Genomic DNA, 11,156 nt, shown 5'->3' with positions numbered 1-11,156 from the left:
TCTTTCCATTCCTGTCTCACATCCTGTAAGTTACCAAGTCCTGTTGATCTATTTCCCTCGTTCTTCCAGAATTGCTCTCCAGCGCAGTTGCCACTTCCTGGAGAAGCCACCATCATCTCTGTATTGGACAGCCTGCACCTGGTCTCCCAGTCCTACTCTTGCCCTACTCACCGTCTACCTTGTATCAGAGGGGTAAGAGTGTCTCTGTACTACTTCTGGGGTGAGTGAGCTCTTTGACAGCACCCCCCCCCATTTTCAGATACAGCGTCAGTCACACAGAAGTCATCAAAATACCTTGCTTGATTGAATAACTTCTGACAGCTCTCGTATCTGGCTGTCCTGGGCAACGTTTCTGGCCCAGGCAAGCATTTGTGTAAGCAGGGCTTTAGTCACTGACTTCTCTCTCTCTCCTTCAGGGAGCATAAAACCAAGCACAAGTTTACATTTTTCTTTCCAAACACCCCTATTTATAAACCTCAGATGTGTCAGGGACAGGTATGGTCACTTGGTCAGTTCACTTGTACAATATGCTTTATAAAAGACAGTTTATTTACATTTCAGAAAGGATTTAAGCCTCAGTCTGATTTTTTTCAGAGGCCCAAAGCCCTTTCCCACCCCGTCTGCCATACACCCTCTGGCGGAAGCAGTGGTGGGGTGGCATCTAGCAGAGGGTAGTTGGAGCCGTGCTTCCAGGACCCGACCCTGCACCCAGGGGCTGCCCTGTGCCTTTTCACCTCTGCCTGGCCCCAGCATGAATAATACTGGGTGGAAACAACCCTTTCATGCTTTGTAGACTTCCGAGGTGTTCTCACACCTGAGTCTGAGGTCAGAGGCCACAGTCCGGCTGTCCCCCTCCTTGACCAGGTGTCATGTTTGTTTAATCAAACCCACTTTTTTGCTTAAGTGATGAAGATAAGGGCATAAAGATGGACATCTGCAATAAACAGAGGAACAGCCCTCTTTACCAGCCCCTCCTGGTCATCTTCCTAGGGCAGAGCTTGGTCAAAGGCCTCATTTTTGCTACTGTGGCATCTGATGTTTGCCTGAGCACGTGGAATGTTCCTCCGTATGGCTGCCAGGTGGACGGCTGGCCAGGCAGAGCCAGGACCGGTGGGAAGCCACAGGTCCACGGCAGGCTTCCGTGTGTGCCATGAGCCCCCAGTCACAGAGATGTTGAAGCTGACAGGAGTGCCTGGTGCCCAGTCGTGCAGGAGGTCAGATTAGATTCCCCCAGAGTCTCTTCTAGTTCTAAATCCTGGAGAATTCAGTGATGCCCCTCGCTCCCTTCTCTGTCCCTGCCCGTTGTGAGGCTGTCATCACAGGCAGGCAGGAGCAGAAAGGAACCCCCTCTTTCCTTTCCTGGAACAGCTTCCCCTTTTCCTTGGCTTATCTTGGTCACTTGTTCCCAGAAGCCTCAGGACTGCTTGGCACATCAGGACGTTTCCTATACTGCCGCCAGCTTTCTGGTCTATCTGTTCCCCTCCACCAGGTCAAGGGCCCCTTGAGTAAAGCCAGTGTCTGTCTGAGGCATTCCTCCTCTTGAGCTCACAGGGGGTGGGCCACAAAGGTTAATGAACGAGCAAGCGAAGTGATGAAGTCCCAGGGAAGGTGGTCTGCGGGGATAGTAACGGGCTCACTCAAAGTGTGCCCGCTGGAGGAGGCCCCCCCCCGGCATGTCTGGCCCTGAGTCGGGGCGGGCTGCTGGCCTGCTGTGCCGGCAGAGTGCTGGGGCTCCCACAGGCGAGCGCTGGGGAGGCCTAGGACTGCGGAGCGGCCGGTTCCCACTGGCTCTCCCCCCCGCAGTCACTCCCCAGGCCCTTGGCGTGGCTGGAGCAGGGCCGTGGCAGGCCTTGGGCAGCAGTAGAAGTTACGTTTCTGGGGCCAAAAAGACAAAGGCCGGAGAGCGCCAAGAGCGGAAGAAGAGCTTGGCCGCCTCTGTGCCCAGGTCAGCCCGCGTGGACTGCAGGCCTGCCTAAGCCACCATGCCACAGCCCCTCCGCCTCGGCGGACCTGTCACCTGTTTCCTGCCTGGAACTAAGCTTGGCTTATCCACAGAACGTTCCAGGTGTCCCTCGTCCCTGTGCTCACACACCTGCCCTGTCCTGCTACTCTTCCCTTCCCTGTGTTCTGTCTGCTGCTGCCCCGCTCTAGTCCCTCTGCCCCAGGAAGCCTGGTCTCCCCATCCCAGCTGTCCCGAGTGTCTCCTTGCCCCTACCCCATCCTCCCTGACCACTGCGGCCTTCTCCCATTGCCCGCTGTGAACGTGTCTCCCTGGCAGTTCCCTGGGACCCAGGGCTAGGGTACCTCCCCATCCCCAGCAGACCAGGGACAGACCCGAGCTGCGTCCTCAGTGACAACGCTGCAGGTGGGGAGCTCTGCTCTCCTGGGCTTGTCCCCTCCTTTGCCTCCTGCGAATTGAGCACTTGGACACGGGTGCAAGGAGGAAAAAGAGCGCTCCTTTATTCCCTGTGGGAAGGACTGCTCGGGAGCAGCCGGTACCTTTCCTGAGGGCAGGCTCTGTCTTGAGGCCCCTGCGAGGCCGGGGCAGCAGTGGGGGCACTGCTGGCCCAGTGGACAGGACAGGTCCAGGCGGGGGCTACTGCCCCTTCCTTAAAGCTTCTCCAGGTAGGAGCCAGGGACAAAGCCACGCTGCCCGTTCCGTTGCACTGTCCACCAGCCATCCTCCCCTTCCTGGATGACCTCCAGGATGTCCCCCGCAGAGATGTTCAGCTCGTCGGAATTCTGGGCAAGAGAATGAAAACACATCAGGTGAAGGGGGCCTGCTGGGAGGGCCTCTGGTCAGGCATTCCCCCCACCCCAGGCAGTAAATGCCAGCCTGTCTCCCAGGTGGGCTGTCAGCTGAGACATGCTGGCCGCCTGGGGCTGCAAGACAAGGCCACTCTGGGCTAAGGCAGCCCTGGAGACATAGGGTGTGGGGCTCAGCCTCTTGTCCCCTCTGGTTTGTCATTGTGGGCCTCCCACACACAACCTGGGGCTTCTTCCCCTGCTTCACCTCCCTGCCGCTCCCTTCTCCCCCTCCCTGCTTCAGACGCTGCAACCTAGCAAGTCCGGTGTGTTTGCCACGCCCGCACCTCTGCTAGCCCTTGTCATAACAGGCACACCATCATTCTCCTGGCTGTCTCCCTGTCCAGGGACCAGGCTTCAGGAGTCAGTGCAGCCTGCCGAGCCCCGAGGAGATGCTTGGCCTCAGTCCCAGTGGATCTGGAGTCCAGCTCTGTACTCCCTCACCTCAAACTGGGAGCAGATTAGACTCTTTGGGGATCTGGGCACAGCTGCCCTGTGGCTCCTTTACTCATCCTCCCCTTGTGAGCTTCAGAAAATCAACCCCGGCACAGCTGAGGGCCTCGTTCCGACCATGGCTTGTTCTGGGTGCCTGTGGTCACGGAGAACAAGGCCCTCACCCGTGGGTGCAGAGCCTGATCCTCAGACAGCTTCCTCAGATAGCTCCAGCTCTGCCAGCTGCTGCACACGCGCACACCTGCCTGTACACCGCGGGTGCTTGTGACCAAGGCCCTCGTGCTGTTCATCAGCTTTCACTCAGCAGGTCCGCACTGGGCCCCTCCCAAAGGCCAGGTGCTGTTCTAAGGGCACCCACCCCAGCCCACTCACAGTGCATGTGCCTACGTGTGAGCACACGCTTGGGCATGCTGGTGCCCTCCCAAGGAGGGGAGGGCAGGGCCTCACCTGGGCTGTGTAGTCATAGAGCGCCCTGTAATCCTGGGCCGGCAGGGTGTCGGGTCCTGGTGCCTCCTGCACAGTGATGGCGGCATAGACACCCTCATTCCGATCAGAGGTGGGAGTCAGGGTCTCTGTGGAGGCTGAGAGTAGGGTGAGGCCTGGCATCCGCCCCTTACAAAGGACAGTGGTCCCTGGAGGCCCCCCCAACGTGGAGCTTCCCCAGACTTGGCCCAGCCTGTTCCCAACGCCCAACCTCCCAGCTGCTGGAAGGCCCATCTGTGCCAAGTAGGCATCCTCCCCTTCACCCCAGGTTGACAGTTGTCACCCCCAGTTACCCGCAGAAGCTGCTGACGATGTTGTTTTGGGACTTCCATGCAGCAGCCCAGAGAACCTGGGGACAGGGAGGAAAGCAGGTGAGTCGGGGTGGGACAGGGGGAGTAGATGAGGCAGGGAGCCCACAGGGCTCCAGGGCTGGGGTTGCCCCTAGCTTCCAGGCACAGATGTGATTTATGGGGTGCCCCTCACCATGAGGGCTCCCTAAAGAGTGGTCCAGTGGCTCTTGCCCAGCTGCGCTCTCCCAGTCCCTCACCCTGTAGACGTCTTCTCAGTACCTGCTCCCTGCAGGGCCTAACTGGGGGCTCTAAGACCTCTGTGCTCCAGGGCCCAGGCCCTACACCCTCCAGGCCCCTGCTCCAGCCTCCCCCATGGGCAAAGGAGCTGCCCTCTAGAGCTTGGCCCACTCACACCTCGCTAGGACCTTCACCAGCCTGGGCAGCCCAGCCGCTCCCCGACCACACAAAGTGGGGTCCAGGAGGCAGTGCTGGGCTAATTCGCCCCTTCCCTCGTGCCTGGCTCAGACCTGGACTGAGCTGGAGTCCTGGAAGTTTGTTGAATAAAAGAGAGAGTAAAAAGGCAAGAATCAAGAGGCAGAGGCAGACACTGGGGTACCTAGTAAGGAACCAGATGTGGGTGCCCCGAAGCAGACAGTGCTAAAAGGGCTAAACGAGTAGAGGCTGATGCTGCTTCCCCCGCTCAGGAAAGGCTTCCTGGCCTGGTGGCGTCAAGCCAATCTGCAAAGACTCAGCTTTATCAGGTAGAGACTGGAGTGCAAGGCATCGCCGCTGAATGGGAGAGGAGTGCAGAGGTGCAGATTGTACAGACAGAGGAATTTGGGAAGCGGAGTGGACCAGTTTGAGGCGTATAGGAGAGAAGACTGAAATAGGGACCAGGCCAGACCCACCAGGGGTCTTGAGTACCCAGTAAGGGGCTGGGCCCGTAGGAGGCTGCCCTGTAGTGCCAGGTGGGACACAGAGACCTTTCCCAGGGTGGGAGAATCCGGGACCCCCGCCCCCTTGCAGGGTTTGTGGAGCTGAGGGCCCAGGATGGAAACACATGGACAGGCATGCATGGACTTGGCACATGTGGGAAGGCCTGATGCTAACTTGGGCCCTGCAGACTTAGTGCCTGTGGCACCCCGGCCCCTGCCAGGTAGGGTTAACCCAGCAGGGCTGGGGCTGGAGGAGCAGCTCGTTGAGGCTGTGTGTGCCGGGGCTGTCTGCGCTTTCGACTCCGTTCCTCCGTCCACTCACTTCCTGGCCAGTGGCCCCTGCCCCTCCCCAGCCCTGCCTGGCTTCTGGTCCCCACACGGTGGTCCCTGCCTGTCCCCGGCCCGTAGGAGGCTGCCCTGTAGTGCCAGGTGGGACACAGAGACCTTTCCCAGGGTGGGAGAATCCGGGACCCCCGCCCCCTTGCAGGGTTTGTGGAGCTGAGGGCCCAGGATGGAAACACATGGACAGGCATGCATGGACTTGGCACATGTGGGAAGGCCTGATGCTAACTTGGGCCCTGCAGACTTAGTGCCTGTGGCACCCCGGCCCCTGCCAGGTAGGGTTAACCCAGCAGGGCTGGGGCTGGAGGAGCAGCTCGTTGAGGCTGTGTGTGCCGGGGCTGTCTGCGCTTTCGACTCCGTTCCTCCGTCCACTCACTCCCTGGCCGGGGCCCCCTGCCCCTCCCCAGCCCTGCCTGGCTTCTGGTCCCCACACGGTGGTCCCTGCCTGTCCCCTGCAACAGCCAGGCCTCTGCCTGTGCGACCTCTTTCCCTCTTTATCTTTCATCCTCATCAGGCCCCTTTCTGTCCTTTCTTGATACTGCCCCAGGTGAGCTCTTCTGTCCCATTGTTTATGTGACCACCTGTGTTGGGATCTGGGTCCTCACTGGGAGTGCAGGGAGGTCTGAGTCCCCTAAGATTTTGGGATGATAGCGAGGGTAGGAATGCCCTCCTCCTGGGGTTCTTACTTTCTCAGGGTTCCCGGAGGAGCATGCCGTGGTGCCCACAAGCCTCTGCCTCCCAGGAGCCTTCCTGCAGGGCGGCTCCAGAGGCCTCAGAAATGAGCTGTCCTCAGAGGACCGGGAGCCCGTCACCTCCACCCCACCCGCCTCTCAAAGGCAGGGCCTTCTCTGCAGTGGGTTGGAGGGAGGGAGGAGGTCACGGAGGCCTGGGGGTGGGGGTGGGGCGCAGGCATCATGTGGAGCCCATGGATGCTCCTAGATGTGCACAGATGGGGCGCTCAGGGAACTGGCTCCTGGGCAGGGGGGCTCCCTGAGCAGGCCATGGTGCTCCCAGTGGGCTGTCACCGTCGTCACCCAAGGCCTGAACCAAGAGGGTCCTTAGGTCTGAGTCTGCCCCCAACACGCATAGGCCCCGGGCCTAGAGGAGGTGTGTGACTTGTGCAAGTGACACGCTGGGGCCTGACACCAGGACTCTGGCACCTACCACAGCCAGGCCAGGGAAGGGGCCCTGGAAAAACCTGGAGAATTCTCCAAGAGTACTGGCTGTAGGGCCTTCTCCTATGCCCTGATCCCGTGCCAGTGGGAGAGGGTTGCCACTGCAGCCTGACCGTCCAAGGCTCCAACCAGGCTAGCAGCAGAGCCCAAGGGGTCAGCCAGCCTGGGGTCTCCCTGGAGCTCTGAGCGTAGTCGCTAGTGAATAAGGGGGCTGTGATTATTTAATGCCTAGGTCCCCTCAGGCTGAGGGTGTCATGAGATTAGATTGAACCTGTCTTGTCCCCGAAGAGTGCCCAGCACCTAAACCCTGCACCAGGCACACAATAGATGCCCAATAAATAACGTGTGGAAGAGCCAGTTGCAGGAGGAGAGGCTGGCCTCCCTTCCTGGCAGCCCCCGTTCCCCACCCCCAGCCCCACCCTCTGTATCCCACCCGGCTGGCATCCAGCAGGCGGCTCACCTCTTTATCATGCCACAGGACGGCTGAACACCAGGGCTGCTGGACAACGGGGCAACCTCCCGATCATAGTAGTTCTGGTAGGGCACCGGAGCTGCAGGCAGCAAGCGCATGAGGCCCAGGGTGGCAAGGGCAGGGCAGGCAGGACCTGTGCCACTCGGCACCCCATCCTCTCCCCCATCCAGAGACCCAGACTGGGGCCCCACCTTACCATCCTTGCCCTGGCCACCCTGGTGCTCGAGGACGGGGCCCGCTCCCTTCCTAGAGATATCTCACTGTGGGTACCACCAAGACCGAATAGTCTAGACTCAAGATTTAGTGGTACCAAGCAGGCTGGAGCAGGTGCTCTGTAGAGGCTTCCTGCCTCTGTCCCTATCCTCATCTCCCCCTCCAGTGTCAATGTTCTTAAGCTCTGCTCATCCTCTATCTTGGATGAGGCGTCAGGCTAAGGACCCAACCAGGGGACTGCACTGTCCCTGACCCCTTCCCCGGACCTGGCCAAGGCTTCTCCACCCAGAAAGGAGCTGTGAGCCACCCCAGTTCTGTCCTGGCAGTTGAGGCTCAAGAGAACCTGGGCCAGGCCTAGGGAAGGCGGGCCTGGACCCAGAGGCTGTGTGCTGCCTGTAGGTGGGCCTCACCTGGGGGCTCAGTGCCCGTGCTCTTGGCCTGGATGAAGCTGTCTATGTCGGCATCCACACTGCAGCCTTCTAGCGCCACTCGCACCTCTTCGTAGAGCTGGGGGCAGGAAAAAGCAGAGGCTGAGGGGCCAGGCCTCACCTCCATGACCGCATTGTCAAGCCTGCCCCCACTTTGGGTCTGAGCTCTGACCAGGGGCCTCGAGGTGTAACTGCCCCAGGCCTGCCTGAAGGGTTAGAGCCCTGGCTGACAGCTTCTCCTGTTTCCGGAACACCTACTGTGCACAAGTTCCTTTGCAAGGGATTTACCCCACTCCTGTTCTCTGAGGTAGACACTGCTTCCTCATTTTACAGATGAGGAAATTCAGAGGAGAGTGACTTGCCCAAGGTCACAAAGCAGGAATTCAGTGTGCTGGGCTTTGGATCCGGTATGAGAGGATTCAGAGCCCACACTCCTTCCTCTACTACAAGGAGGTCACCAGGTGGGCTCAAGTCATTTGGGGAGAAAACCCCCCAAACTCCTCACCCCATAGGCAGAAGGGGTTAGGCAAGTAACAGCAGCGGGCATCAGGGAGTCAGGGCTGCCATGAGAGAGGGAGCTTACGGCTCTAGGACTGCAAGGCCCCTGGCAAGGGAGGTGGCGGCCCCTCTCTGCTGAGGAGGACCCACCCACCCCACCGGGCATGTAGAGCTCAGTAAGGGGGACCCAGGACACCCTGGAGATGTCTAGAGACAGAAGAGGGACTGGACCTTGGCTCCTGCAAGCGCCAGGCCTGGAGCAGGGCAACCGAGGGTCCCCCAGCCTCTCTGCAAACCTCTGAGGTGCTGTGTCCACCTCCCTTCCCCATCACAGCAGAGGGAGCATGTGCTCTGTGGCTCTGATAGCAGAGCCGAGGCCTTGGAGCAGGGGTGAGAAGAGAGGGCAGATGCCAGTCTGCAGGCAGAGAGGCTATGGCCCTTTGTGGTACTGAGCTCCCTGTCCTCGGGGCCTGGGGCAGCGGCTCAGCGCTGAGGTCAGACTCCTGAGGCCAGGGCTCGGACCACAGAGGACTAGGTATCTGCTGACAGGCTCAGGTGGACCTGGGTGTGCCGTTGCTAGGAGGCTGCCCTCTCCTCACGCCCCCCTCCCACTCACGCCCCCCTCTCTGCCCTCAGCCCCTACCTCATCATCCTTGACGCACTGCATGGAGAGCTGGTTGCAGTGCACCCACAGGGCGTTGCGGAGGATGGTCAGCCGGTCAAACTCTTGCAGCTGAAAGGCCTGGGGGAGAAGTGGGGGTGGGGCTGCTGCAGGGCTGGGCCAGGCCAGGCCCCACTCAGCTCAGCTGGGGCTGACCAGCCAGACCCCTTCTGCTGAATCCAAGCCAAAAGGAAAGACTCTTCCTGGGCATCCCCACCCCCACCTCTGTGCCAGCTCCTGAGGCTTCTGGGGAGGGAAGTTGAACTGCCTGTGGGCTTCCTGCCCCGTCCTTCCTCCAGGCCCCACCATACCCCTGGGGAGTGTCTTAAGAGGAGCCCTGGACCCTGAAGCCTGAAGCCTGTCTCCCAGGCCCTGCTCATCAGCAGAGCCCAGGGAAGCTATGGGTTTTGTCTCAGCCTCAGCTTCAGCTTCAGCCAAAAGGGGTGAAGGATGCCTGCCTGCAAAAGGGGACCCAGAGCACAAAGCCAGGCGGTGAGCTCCCCCGGGGCAGGGACTCAGCACAGGGCCTGTGGAGTGAGTGGATGAGTGAATGAATGAAGGAATGATGCCTTTCCCGCAGCACTGCCTCTTTTACCCCCGTGAAGCTGCGGGAGCGGGGACGGGCGTCCCTCCCATTTTGTAGCTGGGGAAGCAGCCTCCACGCCTGGAGTGTCTCACCTCACAGGTGGCCCGGTGCTCCTGCTCCCACTCGCCCCGCACCTTCTCCAGCTGCTCGATGTTCTGCCTGTACACGCGCTCTGGAAGCACAGGCAGTCCTCGGGGAGGCCAGCGGCCTAGACACCCCCCACAGCCCACCCCTTTGCTCCTGCAGTGCCCCTGCCCAGAGTGCCCTCCTCCTCCTTAGAGAGACCTGCCCTGGCTGCTGGTGCTACATCTGAACGCTCGTAAGGGCCACGCACTGTGGTACTGCCCTTTGGGGTGACTCTCAGCTTCCCCTGTGGTCCAGCTGCCTGGGGCCGGAGCAGAGCCTCATACACCCAAGGTCAGAATCTGGGCCTCTCACCATCCCCAGGTCCCACCGTCTCACTTTCCAGATGGGAAACTGAGGCTCAGAGAGGGCAGCCCTGGAGGAGGGGTGAAGGGGAGCATTGGGAGCTATCGGGCTGGGAAGCCAGCAGGCTTGGACCATGACCTCTGTGCCCCCAGCCAAGGGAGCAGCTGGGTCCTGGGAAAGGCAGCGCTAGCAGGAGGGAGAGCCTGGGAAGGGAGCAACGGTAAGCTCTCTATCCTAGGAGTTGTGTCAGCAGAGATAGGGGTGTTGGGGCCTTCTGGCATCAGGAGAAGGACAGAGGAGACAGAAGCCCAGAGAAGGCTCTGATGGGTTTCAGTGTATGTAAGAGAGAGAAAGGTGTGTGCGATGAGTGGGCCTGTCTCCCTTGATTGTGGCTGTGAAAGTCCTGGGCCCTGGAGCCAGATGGCTTGCGTTCAAATACAGTTACCACCACTTATTGGCTGTGTGACCTTGGGCAAGTTAATTAACCTCTCTGTGCCACAGTTTCCTCGTCTGTTAAAAAAAAGGGGATAGTGGGGCTTCCCTGGTGGCGCAGTGGTTGAGGGTCCGCCTGCTGATGCAGGGGACGCGGGTTCGTGCGCTGGTCCAGGAAGATCCCACATGCCGCAGAGCGGCTGGGCCCGTGAGCCATGGCCGCTGAGCCTGCGCATCCGGAGCCTGTGCTCCGCAATGGGAGAGGCCACAACAGTGAGGCCCGCATACCGCAAAACAAACAAACAAAAAACAAAACAAAAAACAAACAAACAAAAAAAAGGGGATAGTAAAGTGACCACCTCGCAGGATTGTTGTGAGTGTTAGTTAAAACATGCAAAGCACCAAGAACAGTCTTGGCAAATGTGAGAAAACGAATGTTTTTGTTTTACTTGCATAAGTATGGAAATGAGAGTGATGAGCGGTGACTGTGTCCCCAGGGTGAAGGAAGTGTGCTGTGGGGGAAGGAATGTCCAAGCCACCCTACCCACTAAGCTGAGGAGGTGGGCTAGCCACGTACCTGCCTCCATGGCTGAGTCCTTGCACTGCTTGGCTTTGTTCTGGCTCTGAGGAGACAGAAGGAAAGCAGCATTGAGGCCCCGCCCCTGGGAACCCCCCAGCCCAGCCCTTGGGCTCTGAGTTTCCCTGGGCAACCCTGAAGGGACTCTGTCACCCCCTCTCTGGCCACACAGGGGGACACTCAGGAGCCAACTTTGGGCAAGTTCCATCATTAACTCCAGCCTCACCCTACAAGGGCCCACAGCCTGGTTCCAGTAAAAAAGGAATAAAACAGAAATCTGCACTTCATGCAGGTACATGTGAAAACTAGATGTTGAGACCTAGAGGGAGAAATGTAGACCAGGGGCTGGGCCCTGGGGCCCCACGCCCACTGCTGAA

At 59.7% G+C, this 11,156-nt stretch overlaps 1 protein-coding gene across 1 annotated transcript in view; it reads right to left on the bottom strand.

Moving 5' to 3' along the window:
- Window positions 1–2,438: 2,438 nt before the first annotated feature.
- Window positions 2,439–11,156, bottom strand: part of PSTPIP1 (proline-serine-threonine phosphatase interacting protein 1) — a 42,725-nt gene continuing 34,007 nt past the window's right edge. Inside the window, exons 8-15 of the mRNA XM_007469159.1 lie at window positions 10,780–10,825; window positions 9,434–9,513; window positions 8,738–8,836; window positions 7,579–7,675; window positions 6,944–7,034; window positions 4,035–4,090; window positions 3,706–3,839; window positions 2,439–2,742 (exon numbers count right to left, since the gene is read on the bottom strand). Of these exons, the coding sequence (XP_007469221.1) occupies window positions 2,611–2,742; window positions 3,706–3,839; window positions 4,035–4,090; window positions 6,944–7,034; window positions 7,579–7,675; window positions 8,738–8,836; window positions 9,434–9,513; window positions 10,780–10,825 (735 nt within the window). The 3' untranslated portion in view covers window positions 2,439–2,610. The remainder of the gene's footprint in view (window positions 2,743–3,705; window positions 3,840–4,034; window positions 4,091–6,943; window positions 7,035–7,578; window positions 7,676–8,737; window positions 8,837–9,433; window positions 9,514–10,779; window positions 10,826–11,156) is intronic.

Source organism: Lipotes vexillifer, unplaced genomic scaffold, assembly GCF_000442215.2.
Source record: "Lipotes vexillifer unplaced genomic scaffold, Lipotes_vexillifer_v1.1 scaffold103, whole genome shotgun sequence".
Classification (NCBI taxonomy): Eukaryota; Metazoa; Chordata; class Mammalia; order Artiodactyla; family Lipotidae; genus Lipotes; species Lipotes vexillifer.
Note: the sequence above shows the minus strand (reverse complement) of the source record. Positions and strands in the feature narration are given on the sequence as shown.